General features: G+C 37.9%; 1 protein-coding gene across 24 annotated transcripts in view; it reads left to right on the top strand.

The window, feature by feature from the left end:
- LOC140476464 (gephyrin) overlaps positions 1–24,838 on the top strand; it is a 538,995-nt gene that overhangs the window by 198,326 nt on the left and 315,831 nt on the right. For all 24 annotated transcript variants that reach the window (XM_072569115.1, XM_072569120.1, XM_072569118.1 and 21 more), the window contains exon 2: positions 17,153–17,231. In XM_072569115.1, the coding sequence (XP_072425216.1) occupies positions 17,153–17,231 (79 nt within the window). The remainder of the gene's footprint in view (positions 1–17,152; positions 17,232–24,838) is intronic.

Here is a 24,838-nt window from a genome sequence, read left to right as displayed (position 1 = left end):
ATGTCCTATACTCCCTCAACATGACTTCCCAACTCCTTTAATCAAAGAACTGAGCAATGGAGGCAAATGTCTTTTTAATCACATCTATATACAATGCAAACTCGAGTATGTGTTTCGCATTTGAGCAGGCAGGGAAAGAGTTAAATTTTGAGTTTTGTGAAACACGAGGTTTAGCTGAGCATGACTCAGATCAATAAGAACTTGCAGTTAACAATAGGGTGCTGCAGGCAAGAGTAATGGGTTAATAAGGTGGAAAAGCATTTATTATGTAGAGCCATTTAACAGTATTGGAAGCATTCAGTATGTAAGGTCAGTTAACAAGGTGAAAAGTATTCATTATGTGAAGCCAGTTAAGGTTAAGAATATTCGTTGTGTAACAGTACATGGTTTAATCTTTACTGTTGATGCTTACTGATTGTAATGGTCACCCAATCAATATGCGTATTGCCTTATCTGGATGCCTCTCCCTGTAAAATGATTATATCATTCATTATGGAATTACTATTCCAGAGAAGACCAAGAACTCATTTATCTGAGCACATGTGTAATCATTCTCTCTCCGTCCAGGACCTGGAATAAAGATGCAGGAGATAAGACTACTCTGTGTCTCTGAGCATTTTGCTCCAACTGAGGGGGAACAGATGACAATAAACTTGAAAGAATTTTGTACCTGAACCTAGTTCCCTCTTCTCTACAACACCACTCAAGGGTCTACTGTGAATTGCATAAACCTTACCCTTGCTTGTTGTACTAAAATGAAAATAGTTATGTGCTGTGTTCTTAAATTGCTGGATTCCTTGTGGGTGTAAGTACACCCATTATTTTGTTAGAGAGTTCTAGCAATTTGATACAATGACAGTGAAGACAGTAGTAATGTTCCAAGTCAGAGTGATATGTTGCTCAGAGAGGATCTTGCTGGAGATGGTATTCCAAAGTATCTGCTGCCCTTGTCTTTCTCGGTGGTAGAGGTTGTGGGTTTGACAGGTGCTTTTGAACAAACATTAGGAAATTATGCAGATCAATTTGTAGATGGTACACACTGCTGTGAGTGTATATTGATGGGGCACCAATCAAGAGGGCTCCTTTGTCCTAGATGGTTTCAAACATGGTGAGTGTTCTTGGACATCTTGGTTGACAATCCAGTGAGGGAAGTTGGAAGGTTTAAGCTGCTATCTTTTTGACGAGAGCCTACTAAGTGAAGGCCTGTCTGTTCTCTAATGTAGACATAGAAGAGCCAATGGCACTATTTTTAAAGAAGTTATAGATACATAGAAAACACAGTAAGATATCATGCACAGAAGGTAGACGTCTGGCCCATTATGTCCATACCAGTTAATGAATACCTCGTTAAACTAATCCCACTCTCCAAATTTTGATTCCTAAACCCATTGACTGTTCCACTGCATGTTTTAATGTGATTATGGTTTTTGCCTGTATTACCCTTTGAACTCATGGGTTCCAGAACCTCACCACTGATGAGAAAGTTGTTCCAGGTGTCCTAGTCAATATTTTTTCAATAATTAGTACAGCATTTCTTTTTGTGGGAGCTTGCTACATGTAAATTGCCTGCTATGTGTCAACACTGACTGTACTTCCAAAGTACTTCATTGGCTGTAAAGCATTTTGGATCTTTCTGTGGCCATAACAGTTACTATATAAATGCAATTTAATTTTAATAACTCAATAGTTACTCATAGAAATCTAATGTTATATCACTGGGATGCTTTTTTGTCATTATTATAGCAATAATGTTTTTTTCAAATTTAAGAAAAAGTTATGATATTTCAGCTACTTTAATCCCATGTGTATCACTGATGATTTGTATTTCCTCTGTGGAAATTTTAATTGAGTAGAAGATTTTACTGCGTTTTACTTTCTGATTTGCTGTTTGAGAATACTTCAGTGTAATTGGCTGCCAACTCCCTGCGGTGATATCACTATTACTGTATGCCTAGTGTTTGTCTTGATCTTGCACATATCAAGAAAGGGAAACTTCATGCCTCAGAGATCACTAGATAACAGAAAATCCCATTGATACTTCAAAGTACTCTTTTGGTATGATCCTAGATATTGAATATTGTTAGATATTATTACTGGAGCGAATCATAGATTTACATTGAAATAGTTCCCATTTCTGTCTTTGTTCACTCCTTTCCTCAGCAATATTTTGTGTTTGATTTTGTCTACTTTCTGTGGTTTTATTTACCCTAATGAAGCAGAGCATATCTTCTCAACATCACAACTATTGATCTCACCCTGCATGGCTGATGTATGGAATCTCCTGTCTTACCTGTCAACCCCGTAAGGCCAAATACATAGCCATATTGTCAAATTTGATGGAATTGTAATGCATTTACTTTAGGGAAAATTTGTCATGTTAATATGCTGCAGTTTTTCTTATCTGCGATGTTTTGTGTTATGTTGCTGAAAATATTGCTGATGAAATAATTAGCAGTTGTAGTAAAATCATGCGTATACTTAGGATGAAGAAGGTTATGCGGTCCACATATGCTCGGTCCAGTTCTTGTTGGATTCATTTGGATATGCCTACTCAACTTCCTCAGTAGGCAGAATGGGATGTGTTCAAATATTCCTTCCCTGAATCCTTGGGGAAAAATTTACCCAAGTGGAACTCTGCAGACTTTCAGTTTACTAGTGAAGATGGCCTGTGGGAATTTTCCAAGGGCGGTTAATAAGAGCTGTTTCTTTGGGCAGTCCCTAGCCGATTCAAGGAAGTTCCAGGAAATCTAAAATGCATTGGTTAATGCCAGAAAAATCTTGCCTTCCATCTATGAAGACACACAATTTTGCAATAATGTATCTAATACCATCTCAAAGGATTGCAATGTTGCAGTCTTCATCGCAAATTCCAGAATCAAAAAAAAAGATATCAGTGTATCTAACCTCCTTCCCACTTCCCTCAGTTTAGTTGTGTGTACTTCTAGTTTTACCTGCCCCATTGCCTCAAGCAATTGATCAAAACGAATACGACTGATGCCTTTAATAGTTCTAAGTAACTGAATCAGATCCTGTCAAATTTCACTATCTTCCTGTGAATGTAACACAATATCCAATTCATTAATAATCATAATAAATGGGTGGGAAGAATAAAACATTGAACTATGGACCAATCCCAAAAGTGACGTGACCCAATTGAAAGAATCCGACTTCAAATCAGTCCCTGCTTGAATGTAGATATTTTAACTTAATTTTAACACACTGAATCTTTGCTAGCACTTTATCAAAAACTTTCAGAAATACAAACTGATAAGTTCTACCAGATCTTCATTTATCTGCCATTCCTATATCTAAATATTGGATGAAGTTTATCAGATAACCTTTGTTTTCTGAATATTTTCAGCGCTGTATGAACTATGAACATTCTATATGGTCATCAGTGGAATCCTTAATGATGCTTTATGTGAAATTCCCTATCAAAGAGGTTAAGTTCAGAAGTGTGCTGGAGCAAGGTTTGTTTTTATTTAAAATATACACCATTCATGCCATCTTCTGAATATATAGCAGTTCTATTCTTGCTGAATTTTTGAATGGTACTTATTCCAGCATTACTTCAGCAATTTTCCTCAGAATCCTAGATTAAATTAAATTATGCAACTTTTCCTTCCCCTCAATGTCTTTCATGCAGTTTTCCTTGAGATATGCAAGCAGCCCATTTGGAATTTTGTTATTTTCACTTATCCATTATACAAATGGATAATGCAATATTTTTACAAGAGAATATGAACAAATTATCTGTTCAAATTTCTTGTTGTCTATAATTTTGGCCATCATCCTCCACACACCTTGTTTATTGTCTGCCTCATAACATTTAACAATTTCGTTCCCATTATTTTTCAGTTGTTCTCCTTTCTCAATTTATTGTAGTGCACTTACTATTTCCTTTTATTAACATCATCTACTTTTGTATTACATTTTAATTAACTATTCTTGAGACTTAACTCTTTGTTAGCTTGGAAACAAATGGACAGTTTAAAGTACAATTGTTTAGAACCCATTATTTAGAATATTTTCCTAGGACTTTGAAGCCTATCACTCTTCCCGCTTCAGCACACAGACAGCTGCCTTTTATCTCCAAGTGTAAGCACCAATACCTTCTACCCAGTAAAATAATTTAGATCGTCTCTAACTCTGACAATCAAACTGCCCAAGCTTGCTATCAGGCAAAATAAGTCACACTACCCCTTTCATTTTATCTTAACAGTCTTATAAATCACATAATTGCAACACAGGAGTCATGAAAAATTCTATGTGAAAATCAGCAGGCAGGTGAGTCTAGTTCATCTTGAGCACATGGTTTCATGGACTGGTTAGACCGAAGGGTCTGTTTTCATGCTGTATGGCTGTATCTCTATTTATTGGTAGATGTATGTTAAAGAACAAAAATAAAGCTAATTAGCCATTTTTTTTGAAAGCTACAGCATTTTATAGAACATAATAATTATCACTGAGGTGAATACATAAATACTTTGATTCTAAATGTAGAGATATGGTGATAGAGGGCGAACAGATTTTAAGAAAAGTAAATAAGTAAAGGGCTACTTTGCACCCTGTAATGTCAAAGTTCTTCCAACTTAATATTCATTAATTAGTTGTGAAGCACTTGAACGCATATCTGAGTGATGTGATCAAGTCTTACATAAATGTAAGGGTTTTGTCTATTTTTATGATAGCCTGTTACTCTTAAAATATGTTATGCCCTAATTATAAATACATTATTTCCAAAGCTTAGGCATCATTATTCTGTCTTCATGTTTTAGGTTCATTAAATCATTGTTAACTTTAAGGAGATGCTCTTAGAATAAATGTGAAAATTCTTTTCTCCTTCTGATCCTTTTACAATGTTCCAGTAGTTTTTCTGGCAGCATAATGTTCCATCATTCTCATTTATTGTAACACTTGTCATTTGTATTACTTCCCTGGGCACATAAATTTTCTAATGTGCTTGAATTTGACATGCTTCAACTTCTGGTTTTTATTTATTTTCACTTCCATTGGTGCCTTTGCTCAGTTGTGATTAAATTTTATCTATTTATCTGAAAAACCCTTCACCACCACACACTGAGTTCATGCACGACCCTTTCGCTCATCAGGAGACATATTATAATTCATTGCTACATTTCAGCTTGTTGATGTTTTCACTTACTTCATTTTGGTTTTAAAAAGAGGCTGTTTTATTCTTAATATTTGATAGTCTCTTTCTGCCTGCAAGAAGGAAAAGCCTTGCTAAAGACTTTCAATTGATAACCATCAGAACTTTGCTCCAAACACATTGATTTCATTTAGTGTTTAATGTTTCAAATTGTATGTTTGAAACAAACTTCATATTTGTTTAGAAAAGGCTATCTCAAATCCATTAAATTCAAATGTAGTTTTGAGCACACTGCAACTTCTTTTAACTTTCAGATGCATGTAGATTCAGTGACTGAAAGAATAATCTGTAAAGTCACAATGCTGTTTCTTTTCTTAACATTCCTCAAAATTTGCTATTATTGTAATGACAAGAAATTTAAAAGTTGAATAAATTTGATTGGTGCACATCATTTTTGTTTCCAAGTTAAAAGCCTTTGTGAAAAGTATACAGATCTTGTGCACTTTGTAAATTTAGATTAGATTTTTAGATTACTTACAGTGTCCACACCGCCCCGCCGAAGCGCAACCCACCCATACCCCTACATTTACCCCTTCACCTAACACTACGGTGTAATTTAGCATGGCCAATTCACCCGACCTGCACATTTTTGGACTGTGGGAGGAAACCGGAGCACCCGGAGGAAACCCACGCAGACACGGGGAGAATGTGCAAACTCCACACAGAGTCGCCTGAGGCGGGAATTGAACCCGGGTCTCTGGCGCTGTGAGGCAGCAGTGCTAACCACTGTGCCACCGTGCTGCCCACTATTCATATCCATGTCTGCCTCTTAATCCCATTGAATAGTCTGCACTTAAAAAAAACACAAACCCTAAAGTGCGTTCAAATTTTCAATCCATCCGATTTGCTTTGATAAATTAAATAGTTAATCTGAAATCCATTTGGAGTAAAATTAATTTCGAGCTCAATTGGATAGCATTTGTTCCTGTTTACAGTTTAGAGACCTAATTAATTGGGTATTCAGAGTAGTTGAAAATATCAGCTGCTTAAACTCTTATATGCAGAGGCTTGGGAATATATACATGCAGTTCCTTCATCCTACACATCACAGGACTCACAGTCTAAGGATACAGGGTAAGCTATTTATGACTGAGCTGGGGAGACCTTTGCTTCACCTAGAGTCTTGTGTGCCTGTGGAATTCACTACCACAGAAGATTGATGCTAAAACATTGAATGTTTTCAAGAAGGAGTTAGAAAAGTTTTAGGGGCTAAAGGGATCGAAGGCAAAAGTGGGAACAGAATACTGAATAAGATAAAAGCTGAAAAACTGCAGGTGCTGGAAATCAGAAACAAAAACAGAAATACTGGAGAAGTTCAGCAGGTCTGTGGAGAGAAATCAGAGTTAATGTTTTGGGTCCAGTGATCCTTCCTCAGAACAGTACTAAATAAGATGATCATCCATGATCATACTAAAGGCATAGCAGGATCAAAGGGCCGAATGGCCTACTCGTGTTGCTCTTTTCTTTGTTGTATTGTGCGGTATACAGTGCTTATAACCATATCATCGTAGAATAACTGTATATTGAATTTTAGTTTTGTGTTTGAAATTTTGGATTTGCAGAAAATATTTTTTCGTTTCAGGTTCGGCAATCCCACCTGTAAGTAGATACCACATCTCCTAAGATCAAATGTCTTTTTTTACTGTATTATCTAGCACTATGGTATCATGACATGATATCAGTGAAAGCAATCAGTCTACGGCACTCGCATACTTCCAATGTCAAAGCTCCTGTTGTGACCAGAGGACACGCTGAAACTGTTTGGCTCTGTACTGAAAAAGAAACCATTCTCCTTTTAGAGGTTTTTCCTTCACCAGATTGTTTAAGCTATGTCTGAATGTGTGCTCCCTCATTTATTTATTAACCGGACAAAAATCCAAAGGCTTGACAACAACTTCCCATGTCCGCAGATGTGAATACCAATCAAGTTTGTGGTATCCTGTACAACCACACACTTCCCAAATCATGCAACATGTCGTCTAGATTTGCCACTTCGTACTTAGTTATAGAGATACACAGCATGGAAATAGACCCTACATCCAAACCCGTCCATGCTGACGAGATATTCTATTTGCCAGCATTTGGCCCATATCCCTTTAAACCCTTCCTATTCATTTACCCATCCAGATGCCTTTTAAATGTTATAATTGTACCAGCTTCCACTACCTTCTCTGGCAGCACATTTGACCTTTGCTTTTCTCATCTACATCAGCAACTTGCATTTATGCCTTAATGTCTTTAATAAATGCCTCAAAATATTTTGCAAAAGCATCAGCAGACAAAATTTGAACAGTGAATGATAGGATAGTGTAGGATTGATAACTAAAAAGATAACTAAAAGTTTAATCAAAGAACTAGATTAAGAAGTAACTTAAAGGAGGACAGAAAGGCTTACAAACAAGGAACAAGAGAAGTCTATTCAACCCTTCAAGTCTGCTCCACCATTCAGTAACATGATAGCTGAACTGATTTTAACCCCAATTCTTTCATCCCCTTGGTAATCAATAGTCTATCTGCTTCTTCCTTAAAAAAAATTAAAGATTCTGCATCCACTCTGTTTTGAGGAAGGGAATTCCAAAGGCTCTCAACCTTTTCTTAGAGAAGGAAAAAGTCCTTAACTCTATCCTATATGTATGACTTTTATTTACTTCATGGCACAACTTTTGTTCTAGTTTCTCCCAAAAGAGAAAACACCCTTTTCACACCCAACTGGTCAAGTCCCCTCAGGATCCTATTTGTTTAAATTAAGACACTCTGAATACTCTAAACTCCAGAGGATACAGGGATACCATGTCCAACCTTTCCTCATAAGGCAATGCATTCAGCGAAGGAATTTATGCATTTCCTTTCAGTAACATCACCTGTAAGTATGGGATCGATATCCACATACTGTAACAAAAGTTGTTTCCACTTTTCTGTTGTCTCCCTTGATCCTTATGTTTGCTATTCTTTGTCAGCCAGTTTGGATTATGTGTGGTTTCCTGTGGAAAGATGAGAGGCATTCGGCTCCTGTCATCAACCATATGTCCCTCTCTGCCCACCATCTTAAAGTTAACTAGACTATTGACATCTGAGCTTCAGCCCACATAACCCCTCCATCATTCCCATCTGAGACTTCCAACATTCACTTCTCTAAATGTCACCAACCTTCACTTCACCTCAATTTATTCGCATCATCTAAACATTTATACTCCTGCCACTTCAGTTTCTTTATATTGTCTTGTAATTTTCCTAATGTTTGAGACTTGAGACTTTGAAATTCCTTTTCACAGAGAGACATGTGGGGGCATAGTCTTTGTTTATATTTAAGGCTAAGATAGATCCTTGATCAGTCGGGGAATCAAAGTTTATTAAGAAAGGACAGGAAAGTGGATGTGACAAATGTTGGCTCAGCCATGACCCTAATAATTGGTGGAGCAGGCTCAAGGGGTCAGAGAATCAGAGCCAAATCTTTGTTGATGAGGTAAGAGATCGAGAGTAAGATGAAGCAGAAAAATGTCTCTGTAACATTTTGATTATACAATTTAGATTAATGACTGAGATAAGCAAACTTGAGTACAGTATATCCAAGTTTGCCAAAGATAACAAAATTAAGTGAGATAGTAAGTGCTGAAGTGGCACAAGGAGGCTACAGTGGAATAAAGGCAGTGAGCAAACAATTACACATTATTTTAGTCAGAAATATAAAAGGTAGATTATTCTTTTTGAATCTTGAGAAGGTGGAAAAGAGTTTCATTCAGGGCACTTGTGTATTTTGATAAAGGAATCAGATACTAATGTACTGATACAGCAAGCAATTAAGAAGGCAAGTGGGATGTTGCTTTTATTATAATGGAATTCGTATCTTGATATTGAATATTTCTTACTAGTTGTACTAGGAATTGGTGAGGCCACACCTGGTGTAGTGTGCTGTTTTTGATACCTTACCTATGGAAGGATAAGATCAAAGAATTTTACAGTATAGAAAGAGGCCATTTGATACCTCATGTCTGTACCAGCTCCCAGAAGAGCTACCCATCTATGCCACTTCTCCAGCCTATCTCCATAGCTCTGTAAATTCATCTTTTTCACATATATATCCATCCTAGGATAATTCGATCCTAGAGAGAGTGCAATGAAAGTTCATTAATCTAGATCCTAAGTTGGGGAGGTTGCCCTGTGAAGGCAGATTAAGCAGAATAGGCTAATATTCTCTGGAATTTTATTCTCTAGAAGAATACAAGGTGATCTACTTGAAATATATGAAATTATTAAGGGACTTGACCATTTATATGCTGATAAATTGTTTACTCTGGCTGGGAAATCTAGAATATAGGGTCACTGTCTTGGATATCAATGTTGCCAATTTAAGATTAAGTTGAGCAGAAATTTCTTCTCTCAAAGGGTTGTGAACCTCCAGAATTCTCTATCTTAGAGTTGTGGATGCTTAATAGTTGAGGATTCTCAAAATAAGAATCATTAGAGTTTTGGTATTAAAGGATATGGGCCTTGTGTGGGAAAGTGGAGTTGAAATATAAAAATCAGCTGTGATCAACAGCAGAATCAATGCAAAGGATCAAATGACCAACGCATATGTCTCAAGATCTAATGTTGTCAGTCCTCTTAAAAGGCAATTGCAAAACGTAGTACTTTGTCAGTAACACCGTTTTTGTCCTGAATTTGTTTTCTCCCATAGTACTGTGGGATTTGTCCATGAAAGAAAACAGAAGGAAGCAGCAGTGTTTCTGCCAATGCAACTGTAACCATCCAACTGGAACACTGTGAGAGTTTACCAAGAAGACCATTCTGCATATTTTGTAATGAGATTCAGAATTCCAGTCACAGTACATTGTATGAGAAACACAGAAGATGCTGTTCTAGCTCCTGGAGCTCATATCACCACTTTGCTGCATTACTTCATCTTCAGATTACTGAATCTCACTGCCACCTTTATGTAGATGTGCATCAGATGCAACTTCATGTTGATGAGAAAGAGATAGTGTTAAAAGTGAAATAGATAGTTTCAGTGATATTATTTGAGTGCAGCAGTACTGTGTTGATTATTTAATTGAAAGGAGAAGATTGACTTCTCAATTTGGGTGTGTTTCCTGTCCACATCTTTGATAGCTTTTCATCTGAGAAAGGTGATGGACACATAATATACAATCCGCCTCAAATGGGGTTTTCATTTGGCTGATGGTTTGAGAGGCAGATTCTGCCATAAGTATGAGTTACCAAGTGTTGTGGGTTGTTGTTTTTGGCATGGCAACCGTTGCCTAACCACTGAAGTCTCTGTTTCTTGTGATGGTATATGCCAGTCCACAGGAGGAGTCACCATTTCCCCGTTATCAACTAATGACTCCCAGGTGAAATAATTGCTGTCTAGAGCCCTCATGTCACAATTGCAAGCATCCGTGAAGCAGATGAGCATCCCAGTGCTCACCTGGCTCCAGCCTCCTTGCTAAACAAAGAGTTCATGAGTCTTTGACCATCTTCCATCTTGTGGCTGTGCCTGGCTCAACGAAGCAGCCTCTGTTTAATGAGTGCAGACAAATTTGGAAGATTTGCCTTTGAGAGGCATTTTGTCCTCAGTGTTACAATGAAGCTGAATAAGATAAAATGAAGATGATAGTTATGGGGTGTTTCACAGGGAAAAAAAATATCAGAAGCTAAGAATTGTATAATAGGATAAAACTCGTACAAATGCAAAATCAAAGCTGAATAGTTAAATGTAGAATGGTCCCACTGGGATATTACTGACCTAGATGAGAAATGCTTAGTGTTATAAAAAAAAGTCAAATATAATCTGAATGCAGAACATCCTCCAGAGACTTCTGGCCAGCTGTCTATCTAACTACAGAAAACCTTGTAGCTGAACTGCAACCATGAAATTAATTTTGTTGGGGATATTACACTGAATCCAATATTAGTCTTTTGGAGAAGCTTGAATATATTAAATGGTGGCCTGAAGCACACTACAGGCATCCATCTTTAATTTAAAAATATAGGGTAAAGGGAATTGTTTTGCTTTCAAGTGTCCCTTTCATGTCTGAAGTTTTTGTTGTGTTTGCTGTTTTGACTTTCATCATATTATTTGTGTATATGTGAGTGTTAAATGCATGAAAGTGTTGAAAAATATGCAGGTCAAGACAGCTTGTACACTATCTTGTTAAATATGTGGCAACAGCTGTGAAATGAGGTTTGAAGCACACATTTTAATCCCCAAACATACATAATAATAGTATAGCTGGAGACTCAAAATTTGGTTCAACACTTGTATTGCAGCAGAGTAACTAATCCAATTTTATAAGATTATTATGCAAAACATGGTAAGACAAGGTATAAATGGGCATCAACGACAACTGCCACTTTCATAGAAGAACATGCCAAAGGAATTTAACAGTCATACAAAGAAAATGGACCCAAGTCAATGAGGTACTGCATAAGATCACCGAACCTTGGTCAAAGATGTTTGCTTCTGTTCTAAGAGGGAGTTTATTGGATGAATAAAAGATTTTGTGGAAGGAATTCTTGGATCCTTGTGACTGATTAGAGAAGAAAGACGCAGGAGAGGCCAGATTTTATTTGGAGGCTGGGGGCTAATATCTACCTGGTAAAAATTGCAGAGCCTAGTGATGTGAAAGAATTTTAAATACAAGAATGAAAACTTGACTCCATAATGCCTCAATGCAGATCAGGAAGGAAAAGGTGTGATAATCAAATGAGATTTTAAATTTTATCTTTCATGAGAGTTAAGAATCAACTGCATTGCTGTGGGTCTAGAGTCACCTGTAAGCCAAACCAGGTAAAGAAGACAGATTTCTTTCCCTAAAGACATCAGTGGTCCAGATGTGTTTTATGACAACCAATTATTCTTTCATGGTCCCCATTTCTGAGAGGGAATTTTTCAACTCGAGAAATATTGGAGAGGAGGCCATGTATTAGAATAGTCATGTGATAGATGTCATGGATGAATGTTTCATCAGCAAGTAGGCTGAGGTAAAAATGGAGTTGGATAATATTATTGAGGTAGAAATTGGTATCAAAAGAGGCATAGTTAGGAACAGCAGCAAAGGCTACAGAGAGAACAAGCACCCATATGTATTATGATCCCAGCTGTGTTATTACTGGACAAAGCAGATCTCAGATTGAAATCTGGCTTGATAGATTTCTTTGGTGAACAAGATGGTCTTTCACTGAAACAAAAGTAGATAATGCTGCAGATTTGCTGTTCACAATTAAGCAGAAGTTTCTTATGCAAAAGAACTGAAAATAAAATACAATGACCCAAGCTACATTGCACAAGTTTAAATATTATGAAACATACAGTAAAATGCAATCCCCTTAATCCCAAAAGCACTCTTTTGCACTACTCACACCAGAGATAATTTTGTTCTCTGTCACATCGGCTTAAGATTTGACTTAACCATGGCTTCAATTCCTAGTCTTGAGAATCCAATAGCTTCTTCCTTAAGTCTTCAACTAAGCCTAGATTGTCTCATCTTTACCTAACCCCTTTAGTGTTTTAACCACTGGTGTGGAGCTTTCAAATATCTCCATACACTAAGATAACTTGTTTCTTAATGTTTCTAAACTTTCTCCATTCTTCAGGAGCAACTGTCTTCACATCTAACTTGAGCCAAGACCTCTCCAAACTAAAAGCAAAAGCCATTGGTGTTTCTCCTCAGCCAGAAACAAATTCCAAAGCCTTCTAATTAAAGCCTATGCAACACTCTTTAGTCTATGCTTGTAAAACGTACCCAATGAATATAATGTCCAGAGAAAGCAAAACCCCATTGCTCTGCAAAAAAATCCCTCTCATACAGTGCTTTAAATGAAATCACTCATGGCTAGAAATGCTCACAAATTAATCATTAAGCCACTCCACAGATAGAGACTAAAACCACATGCCACTATTCCAAATTTTTCAAAATATATGCATAATATCACGCACCTTAAATCGCAAAGGCATATTTGTAGTCACAGTATATGATTCATAACTTTGATTCAAACTATTTTGGTGATGCACTGGGGAGAAAACAGGGCCACAGGAGCAACATTGGACCATCCATCCTCTTGAGCATGTACTGCAATTCAGTTAGGTTACTGACTTTTACCTCAACTCCATTTGTTTGTGTTTGCTACACTTTCTTTGATATCTTTACTAAGCAATCCTGTTGTAAATTTCGACTTAGCAAGCATCAAAGTCTTTTGCCAGACAGACTTCAGATTGCATCTGGCTTTGTGTGAAAAGTGGTTTCAGTTTTCATACCTGAATAGCCTTGCTCTAAGTGTAATATTATTTCCACATAGCTCAGGATATCCAACTGAATCTTTTAATCATTTTAACATCTTAATATATCATGCTTCAGTTTTCTACTCAAGGGAAGATCATATTCTCAAAATTTAACTTTTTATACCTTGGTATTATTCTCCTCTATGCCCCCTCAAAGAACAATTTACATCTTTCTTGAGATGCAGAACTGAAAACTAAACTTAGTCCTCCAGCTGGGCTCTCACCTAGGCTCTGTAGAGCTAAAGCATTCCTTGCTCATTTTATTATATGACAATTTGTTTGAGATAGAGACCACGTATCCAGTCACCTTTTTACTTACCTCCCCTCCCTATCCACTAACTTTCAATGATTTGGAAACATGACATCTTAATATCATAGTCTATTCACAGCATTGAGAAAATATTTGGGTTTAACTTTCTCAGTTCCTAAGTGGTTAACCCTATCTGTCCCAAAGTTGAATTCCATCTGTGATAGTTTTGCCAACATTCTATTTCCTTTTACAGCTCCCTCCATACTTCTACTGTGCCTTGTATTGTAGAATATTAAGTATCCAACTCCTTTATTTCTTTATCCAAGTCAGTAGTATGGTGAAGAGCCAAGTTTCCAGTACAGATCTCTGGTAAACACTATTTTTCATACCCTACGAGTCAAGTGCTGTTTTGTCTACCTCTACTTATTGTTTCCTATCTCCTGCTCAGTTTGCAACCCATGTTGTACCTCTACTTCCATGTGTTTTCACTTTTGACAATCTTAGATACAGAACTTTGATAGATAGTTTCTGGAAGTTCATGAAGGAAATAGTTATACAGATTAACTTATCCATCATTTTTATGACCTTCTCAAAAGAAATTCAATGAAGAGCTACTATTTACCTCTCAATACTGATGCTTTTGATCAGTTGATATATATCCAGCTGTTCAATCTTTCCTTCTGATATATTCCAGTTATGCACAAATTAAACTGCTGAATTGTATTTGCCTATTTTCATTCCCTCCTCTTCTTTTCTAAATTGCAGAGTAGCATTGCCATTTTTTCTATCCAAAGGTGTAACACTGAATCTAGTGGGCAGCACGGTGGCACAGTGGTTAGCACTGCTGCCTCACAGCGCCCGAGACCCGGGTTCAATTCCCGCCTCAGGCGACTGACTGTGTGGAGTTTGCACATTCTCCCCGTGTCTGCGTGGGTTTCCTCCGGGTGCTCCGGTTTCCTCCCACAGTCCAAAGATGTGCAGGTCAGGTGAATTGGCCATGCTAAATTGCCCGTAGTGTTAGGTAAGGGGTAGATGTAGGGGTATGGGTGGGTAGCGCTTCGGCGGGTCGGTGTGGACTTGTTGGGCCGAAGGGCCTATTTCCACACTGTAAGTAATGTAATCTAATCTTTGCAGTATAGCATTTAAAACTTCCTCACTCATTTCACATAACAACTTAGAATGGAAGCAATATTATGTTTTTGTTGACCTGGTCTAAACAGAGGTGCAGAAGAATTGACATGGGCTCTGGAGCTCAAAACAAGCTCTCACATTTAGGAGAAGCAAGTGAGATTGGGGATAGATTGGTAATTTGCAGTGTCGGAGGGTGCAACTGAAATGGTTGAGAATCGTCTTGAAAGGGAAATGGAACCATTTGCAAAGTCGGCTTGCATGGGCAGTAAGAAAGGAATTTGAGTGGTTAAACAGGATTGAAGATCAGGAGGATGAGTCTTTTCCATGCGATGAGGTTGGAAAGGGCATGAAGAGCTCAAGTGGAAATTCAAGCAAGAGGATTTGCAGCTGGATGATCAACTTTGGCAAGAGACTTTACAATTGTGGGCAAGAAGAAGATGGTGAATCAGCAAACGCAGTTGAATTATTGTGAAGAAAGAAACTGAACTTTGCATATGATCTTCCTCATTTTAGGTAGGAGGTGCAATGGTGGCTCAGTGATTAGCACTGCTGCCTCACAGTGCCAGGGACCCGGGTTCGATTCCAGACTCAGCTAACTGTGTGGAGTTTGCACATTCTTCCTATGTCTGTGAGTTTCCTCCAGGTGCTCTGGTTTCCTCTCACAATCCAGAGATGTGCAGGTTAGGTAAATTGGCCAGGTTAAATTGCCCATCGTGTTGGGTGCATTGGTCAGGGGTAAATATAGGGTAGGGGAATGGGTCTTGGTGGGTTATCCTGTTCAGAGGATTGCTGTGGACTTGTTGGACCAAATGGCCTGTTTCTATACTGTAGGGAATCTAATCTAACATAAAGGTAAGTTAACACACATTATGTATTGGACAACATTTCAGTGGGGGGAGATCACATTTCTTGTAACCTTATAGAACTCTTGCCTGATAGCTGTTGTTGGTTTGAGCTAAACAGAAGAGCAACAAATACTTTATTAATGCTTATAGTCCGGGAAGTCTTCTGGCACGATGATAGAGTCCCTACCTCTGGAAGTTCTTGGGTAAAATTGTGCACTGGGACTTTTAAGCTCTGAAAGAATATTAATGATGTGTTTGTTTTAACAAGTTGGGATTCCTTCCTCTCTTTCCCCACTGAAGTTTGCAAAAAAAAGAGGAAAAGAGGAGAGCAATAGTGTGTATGTGTAAATACAATTTAAAAATTAAATTGCTGAGTACTGTGAGTGTTTGCAAAACGTGAAGTCTTGCTTCATAAAGGCCAAAGTGTTACTTGCAAATGAGCTGTATCCTCCCTTCACAAGACTTAATTGTGATGCAAGAAGAACAAATATAAATGAAGTTCCATTCATCATCTCAAATCATTGCTATGTAATTTTCAGCTCAATAACGTTTTTTACACTCCCGTTAATTACTTTTCTCTCCATTTGCTCTCCCAATTTTATAAAATACAATTTATTTGATAGTTATCAATGGATGCCTTACTAATACTGTATACGTAAAATTATTATTTTATAACTTTTATCAATACCAAAATAAATGTTGAGTTTCATGATCATTGAGGAATTAATTTAGATTTTGACAGCAGAGAATCACAATTAACATTCTTTGGTGAAGTAGTCGTAATTGTTAAATTACTATGAATTTATGATTATCTCCATGACTGCTAACTACCCCAACTTAGTTTTACTTCAGCACACTCCAAACATTACACTTAGCCATCATGATCTGGAATATTTGACAGACCTCTTCTTGGCTTGCAAATTCAAAACACATCCTTTTTGAATAAGTGTCCTTGAAATGGATCTTGAGGAGAAAAAACTCAAAAGGCATTAGAACAGTTTTAATCTTCCTCATATCTTTTAAAGGGAGTTCTTTTCACAGAAGTATTATTTTTCAGATGAGATGTGATTGTTTTGCAATCAACCAGCATTTATTTTGCATGATTTCCCTTGTCACTTAATTGGTTAAATTAGTGGATTGCTGATACCGAAATAGGATAGGTAGTAGGACTATAATTGTGTTTCAAATTCTCTGGGTTCCCCTGCCTAAAGCTGAAAGTGCATACTAATATGTATATAGTCTTGACTGCAAGGCTTCTTGAGGCTGAATACCCTGTTAGAACTTACTAGCTCAGCTCACACATGAAGATGAATAGTTTAGTGAGGTACTGAAAGCCACTTGGTTGTGATGAGACTATAGTCCAGGAGAAATCAAGTGATGAGTAACATGTTGACAAAAAAGAGAAAGGGTAGGAGTCTTATCCAAAGGTGGTATTTTGAAATATCAGTATGATTTTTTTTTATTTGTTTGTCTTTTTACAGTGAGTGATAGCTGCTTCAGGAACCTTGCAGAAGATAGAAGTGGGATAAACCTTAAAGACCTGGTCCAAGACCCTTCACTGTAAGTCTAACACAGGCAACGTAAAAGTTCATGTGTATCTTAAGCAATTAGACATCAAATTTGGAATAATAATGTGTCTGCTTCAAAACAAGTCAAGTTTTTTGTAATATAAATGCTATTCTACTGAATAGGTATTTTCCATGTTTTTACTTTGTATTTAAAAGCTTGGAAAGGTGACCTCAATAATTCTGTGGTGTCATTCTCTGAGGACACAAAAAGAACTGTTAAGGCCATAATTAACTTTACGAATGCTGGAAAAGTGAATGGGCCATTTATCTTCCTAGTAATGTGAACAATGTCAGTGCCATTGAAAATATTTGCAGTGTTAAATTTCCTATTTGAATTAAGTGTCACCAGATCTGAGAGAAAATAAATGACCTAAAATATCCTGATAATTGTGAATAGATCATTGAAAGAAACATTGTTTGCAATTTAATTTGAACTGACATTTTCATGCTGCTTTATTTTTATATAATGCACCAAGTAGATTTGAAAAAAAAGTCCATGATTATGGGATTCTGCCAACATTTTTGAAAAAAATATTTCATAGGATGTGGGAATTGCTAGCTAACCTACCACTTATTGCTCATCCCTAATTGATCTTGAGAAGGTCATGGTGAGCCACCTTTTTGAAGTGTTACAGTTGATGGGTTACAGTAACACCCACAGTACTGTTAGGTCAGAGTTCCAGGATTTTGACCCAGCAACATCGAAGGAACAGCAACAAATTTCCAAATCAGGTTAGTGTATCACCTGGAGGGGAATTTGCAGGTGGTGATGTTCCTATGTCTTTCTGTTGTCTTTCAAGATATTAAAGATTGTTAATTTAGCCAGTTAACAAGCATGTGATTGGGCAGCACTGGGGTGATTCATCAAACAAGATTGAACAATTGCAGATGGAAGGGCTAACATGGAATAGCTCACTGCATTTAAATCTTTTAGACTTGTTCCTCATCCACTACTAGCACGCAGTGGCAGCAGTGTGTACCATCTATAATTTCTATTAAAACTAACCAAAAATCCTTTGACAGTGACTTCTACATATGCAACCTGTCAAAATGAATCCAAAGCACTATGACACAGAAACCAAAACGCAGTTTTTTTGGGGGGATATGGTTTATTAACTCCACAATATTTCAGCTCTTTTCACGTACTGCCTGATCCCCCTTTATATCTACCAGTCATCTAATTAATTAATTAACCTTGAAGTTGTTCTGAATTGCATTGCGTTTCTTGAGTTGGTTGGAGGCGTTGATATATTAGAGAAGATTGCTTAATGAAGCTGTATGTGGGAGGGTGTTTGGACGTCTTCCTTTTCTCTTTCTGCTTAGCTCATCCTCAGTCATGCACTTATACTTGAGGAAAATCTTGTGATTTCAGACTGACATTCAGCTATTGCTTTCTTTTGCCATTACGTGAAAGTCTGTGGTTATGTTTCCTTTTCCATACCTCCCTAAATAGACTGGAGCCCTGAGTCTGATAGGGTGTGGTCTCCTGAAGCTGTCCATCACATTGCTGTTGTGCTTGTGCCTGGTCCAGCACTTAAATTGATGACCCAGATAATATAATGTGAAGATTAGGAGCATCAGCACTGAGTGATTCAGTGCACAAAAGAGAGCAGCTGCAAATAGAAAGGATAACTTGGGAACTAGCTCACCAGATTTAAAATGTGTGATCTAGCTAAAGAGAACAACACGATATAATTTAGATGTATCTCTTTTAAAGAAAGATGCTTTTGATGCATCGTTAATTCCTGTCTGCATTGGATTGAGTGTCAGGGAGCTTCTGAGCATGTGTGTTGCCAACATGTATGGGATTCTCCTGCTGTAATGGCCACATTTCCATCAGCAATGAGGTATGTGGTTCCCTCAGAGGTTGATGCAGCTCCTCTGGCATAGATCTGTGGACTAATGTCATCTTTTAAGAAACTTATCCTGGGGCTATTCAGCCTGCATGACTCCCTCCAACATTAGTCCGGGCAATCAAATAGGCTTCAGTCGCTTAATGGATATCCTGCAGTCGACTGACTCTTGAAGCATTTGGAGTACTGTTCCACAGTCTGTTAGCAAGGAGCAATGTTAAGGATTGCAACATCTTTACTTCACTTCGGAGCAACAAACAGCACATCAGAACCCATGAAATCCCGAGCATCAGATAACAAGTTGGATCAGACTGGCTTTCTTAAGCCTGAGCTTTGCAAAGGCCTTAGCCATAGTCCTCTTATGAGCCTCTGACTGACTGAAATATAGCAACTTTTCCCCTTTTACTGAGATGGAACCTTGTCGGAGCATAAGCGTAGGTAAGAAAGCAATTAAAGTGGATAGTTTGGGCACATCCAAGGGTGGTAATTAGAATGCACACATTCCTGCAAGCAAGTAAGCAATCTTGTGCACAAAGAGTTCCCCGCTAGCTAATGTTCTGCAGTGTTAGTTGACATAGTTATCAATGCTGTTACTTGGACACGTAAAAGTGTACCTGAGAATGGAAGCATTAGAGTGCTGTTAGATTTGACAATGAATGCAGGGCAGCAGGGGATATTCAGCTGATGAGCTGCTGCTGAAGATCTCTAGCTGCAGGCAAGTGATGGACCCCTCCACTTTGCCTCCCTCATTTCACGCTGGCACACAAGACAAAAGTATAATGGAAATTGAGGGCAAAGCAGGCTCAGACCTACATGATGTGTGACTGCTGATCAAGCACCATTTATACATCAGTGGAGTTAGGTGAAGCATCTGCAGAAAGAGAGACAGAGAGAGAGAAAAACAGCTGCATGTATACCACCTTCAATATCCCAAAATGGTCTAAAGCACTTCACAGCCAATTAAGTATTTTTGATGCACAATCACTGTTGTAACGTAGGAAAGGCAGGAACCATTTTGTGCACAGCAAACGCCAATAATAGGCAGTGTGATAATGATCAGGGAATCTGCTTTTGTAATGTTTGAAGAATATTTTTAATCTGCAGATCTTGTACGAGACATTTGTGACACCTAAGCTAAAGTATGATGCATGTTTCTGGATGCCACATTATAGGAAAGATGTGAAAGTATTGAAGAGATTTACAAGAATTGTTCCATGGGTGAGAAACTTCAGTTATTAGAATAGTTTAGAGACACTGGGACTGCTTTCCTTGCAGAGAAGAAGAGTTCTGACAGAAGTCCTCAAAATCATGAGGGTGATTGAATACAGCTGATAGGGATAAACTGTTCCTGCTTGTAAAAGATCAAGAACAAGAAGGCACAGATTTAAAGTGATTTGCAAACGAAGCAAATGTGATGTGAGAGAATTTTATTTTCACAACATTACGAGTGGTTTGGGTCCAGAATGCACTGCTTGGAGGGGCAATGGAGACAAGTTCAAATAAGAGGGTATTGGATAATAATTTAGATAGAAAGAATGTGTAAGGGGAAAAAGACAGGAGAATGGCACTAAGTCATTTGGAGGGCTTACACAAACATGATCAGCTGAATGACCTCCTTTTGCACTGTATGCCTTTGGTAGTTCTTTGAATGAATGTTAGCCAAAACATTAGGGATAGCTCCACTGCTGTTCCTTGAAATAGTGCCATGTGATCTTTCACGTCCATTTGAGAGGGCAGACAGAGTCTTTTTAGTCATCTCCAATTTGCATGACTGCACTGGGTTGTCAGCTGTGATTTCTGTGCTGAACTCCTGGAATGGGATTTTGAGGCCAGAGCTATCTGACTCAGTGAGGACAGGTAGACAATCCTTTATCCGAAATTCCAAAATCCAAAGTTTTTTATGTGAAGCTTTTTTTTGCTCCATAACAAGATTGTTTGGCGTGCAAACAGTTAACCCAACTCAATACCCACTTGACCCACATCATTCAGATGTGACATGATTCAACACTGGCAGGCATCGATTCTGTCTCAACGTCCGTAGTAATCACGGGTGGGTCTGGTGTTCGGTAATTTTTTTAATATATAACTATAAAAATGTCATTTAATCCTTTATCCGAAAAATTCCGAAATCCGAAGGACAGCTGGTACCGAAGGTTTCGGATAAAGGATTGTCTACTTGTACGACCAACTAAAAGGTGAAGATAAAGTTACCATGGTCCGACTGGATCATAGAGCTGATCTCTCATTAGTAAGCGATGACTGAAGGTGAGTTAATCCGAGGGTCACCATGCATCAGGCAAGGGGCGAGGTTGAGAAGGTGAGAACTTCATGCTAACCTCAGTCAGTGCGAGAGTTGAACCCACACTGTGATGTTATTCTGCAAAGCAAGCAGTCATCGAGCCAACTCAGCTAACCAACTCTCATGGCTTCTAACTAAGCTACAACTGATGCAAATCACATACCAGAGCACAGATTTTGGAGAAAGCTGCAATCTGTGAACCTGACCGACCAATCTTCCTAATTCCAGTTGTTCACAGAAAAAATGATGAACTTGATGAGCAGACGTGGCATATTTAAGAGAACGTTGTATTGCTGATAGTTTTTGGTACATCTTGAAAACAGCCGGAGGAAAGGAACTTCAGGGCTGCAGTGACCTTAATGAAACAGGCAATGCCACACTAACTATGACCATTGAATGTGCATGTTGTTGTTAAAAAAAAATGAGACAACTCTGAGTCACCTTTGTTCCTCCTTGTTGTAGCTAAGCCCTTATCACATGTTCTATCCAGATTGCAATCATCAGAAGAAACCTCATGAAGAAAGGCATATTCTATCCACAACTTCTCAAGTTTCTAAAATAAACTACATAACAAAAATATGTACTGTTTAATATGGGGCAATTTTTTTCTCAAAACATGCCAACTGAAAGCAGGTGATGGTCTACTCACTTATCACTGTGACCTGCTGTCTCCTGTCCCATTAGGCAATTGATGAGTCAGCAGTTCTCCAGGTCTTTGAAAACCTTTTCCGAGGCCAGCCACAACCAGCTTGTGCCCAAACTGCCATTCCTCCCATCACCTGCTGTGATGATTCTGTCCTGCCCCTGTACTTTACTCACACATTGGTTGATAGTTGCACTTTGCTTGCCCATTCCTCATCTTCTCAGTGACCATGATCTTCTAATCCCTCATCCTCTGTCTGCCTCTGCTCTTGATGTGGAATCTCTGCACTGACTTGACTTATTATTGGTGAGACTTGAGTGTTTAAATTACACTGTTTCAGACCACTGATGAGTGTTTTCACACCAGTGTGTCAAATGTTTGGACCTGTCACAGCCACCTACCCCACCAGCTGAGTACATTTAGACCGTTAATTATGATCCTTGCACATATGAATCCCCTCAGCTCCATTGATCACAGCTGATATTTGCCTCACTCCATGTTTTCTTTGCCTTACTCCTCTATTTTCATGAATGTCTTCATCTCCTCCCTTCTACCCACATTTCTGGAATTATCTCCAACTTTTAAACCCTTATATTCTTCTAACCTCTCCCTCTTCCCACAATCTGATCCTGTCTCCTTCCCTTTCACATGCCTTCATCCAGTCTCTTCTTTCCTCCTTCTTCTCCGCATCACAGCTTGTTCTTTTATCCTCTCACTTTGGTGTCTTTCTCTTGCTTCTTTCTCCATCTGTTTTCACCATCTACTGTTCCTTTCTTGTCCCATGTGTGCTATCTTTTCCTCTCTTCTTCTCTTCTGCTCTATCAGGTCTCTCCTGATTGTTTCATCTTCTTCCTCCAGCTTTCTCCCCATCTCTAATCCTATTTAAACCAAATACTATGATTTCTCTGGCTCCTTGAGTAATGTAATTGAAACTACAATGAAACAAAGGTGCAAACATTAATCGTTAAACTTTAGATTGTGCACAATTGCTTAAATGTCAATTTCAAGATTTGGTGTCCTACACAATGTGTTCTACTTTACTGGCATCATACTCTGCCTTCTAATAATGACTGCTGTTTGATTATTCTTTGAGGGTTTCTGTGGCAAGAATAAAACTAAGTTTTCTGCATATTTGGAGGAGATGTCAAAAGAAAAATGACAGTTGTCTGCACAATTGATTTTGGGATTTAGCAGAATAATCAATTCAGTTGTGAAACTAATAATTACTTTAAAGTTATTAATTTTATTGTTGAAAAAAAAGACATATTGTGGAAAGTTTTCATCTTGCACTTTTCAGGACAGGTGCAAAAATACTAAATTTCAAAGAGAACAGCAGTTTATACTGGATGAGAAAAGGGTACTGATTGGTTCTACAGAGAAACACTCAATACGCTTCAGAGGAACGTTATCAAATAATGTTTGGCACAAAGCCACAAAATGATAGACTAGACCAATTTATCAAAGGTTTTCTGAAAGAAGGTAAATATTTATAATTATAATAGCAGCTTTCATAATTTCAGGACATTTTAATTGGGTTTACAACCATTGACCTTTTAAGGTGCAATCACATTTGCAAAACAGGAATTACATCATCCAAACTGCAATCAGCGACAAACAGCAATGTAACAATGATAAGTAATCTGTTTAGTTGAGGGATAAATGTATTTTTAAACCGTTCAGAAATCTTCAGATTTCTCTCATCTGCTGTAATCAAATGTAAAAGCCAATATTGATCTCTGAGAAATACCATTAACTGTTCTTCCTTACTAAGCATCTTCACACCTTTAAGAAATTCACCAGGATTTGCATTCACTACCTTGAGAGCATTCAAATATTAATGGAAATAATTTCTTCCCAAATTAGAATACAGAATATTGTTACTCCAGCACAGTTTTGCTTGGAAGCGATATAAAACTTTGGTGAAGTAATTCAAGGCAGATCAATGAACTGTGACTTTATTCTCTTCTGCACTGAGGTAGTGTGGCCCTGATTAGAATAATTAACCTTGCTTGTTTACTAGAGGATTTATTGAATATTTGCTGCATCTCCTGTCAAGTTCAGACCAAGAGAAATCAAATAATATTTCTTAAAGGTGAAAAATCACTGTCCATGTTTATTTACAAATAAAGTGGTTCCAGAATCAAAAACATGATTTAGCCAGCCCAATTTGTACCACATACAAACTGTGCTGACTGTTTTTGAAACACCTTACCTAATCACGGACTATCTTGAGTGGCTCAGTGGCAAGCACTGTTGCCTCAGTAGGTTCTCTTTCCAGCCTTTCTTAAATAACGGTATGTTTTTTAAGACTTCCAGTACCTCCTCTTCTGTAGTATGGACCAGTTTCAAGATATCAATATTTATTTCCCCAAGTTCCCTAGCCTCTCTGTTTTCCTCCATAGTATAAACTGAAGTGAAATATTCATTTAGTATCTCTTCCATCTATTGTGGTTCCACACACAGACGATCTTATTGATCTTTAAGGGTCCCTGTTCTCTCGTTAATTTTTTTTTATCCTTAATATATGTGTAGAATCTCTTTGGATTATCCATAGCATTATCTGCAAAGGCTACCTCATATTCCCTTTTTGCCCTCCTGATTTCCTTCTTAAGAATACCCCTACACCCTTTATACTCTTCAAGAGATTCACTTGATTCCAGTTGTCTATACCTAACATTTACCTCCTTAATTTTGACCTGAGCCTCAAAATCTTTAATCATCCAGTGTTCCTCAGTCCTGCCAGCCTTCCCTTCACTCTCATAGGAACGTAATGGGTGGCACAGTGGCTCACTGGTTAGCACTGC

Source organism: Chiloscyllium punctatum, chromosome 4 (genome assembly GCF_047496795.1).
Source record: "Chiloscyllium punctatum isolate Juve2018m chromosome 4, sChiPun1.3, whole genome shotgun sequence".
NCBI classification, from domain to species: Eukaryota; Metazoa; Chordata; class Chondrichthyes; order Orectolobiformes; family Hemiscylliidae; genus Chiloscyllium; species Chiloscyllium punctatum.
Note: the sequence above shows the minus strand (reverse complement) of the source record. Positions and strands in the feature narration are given on the sequence as shown.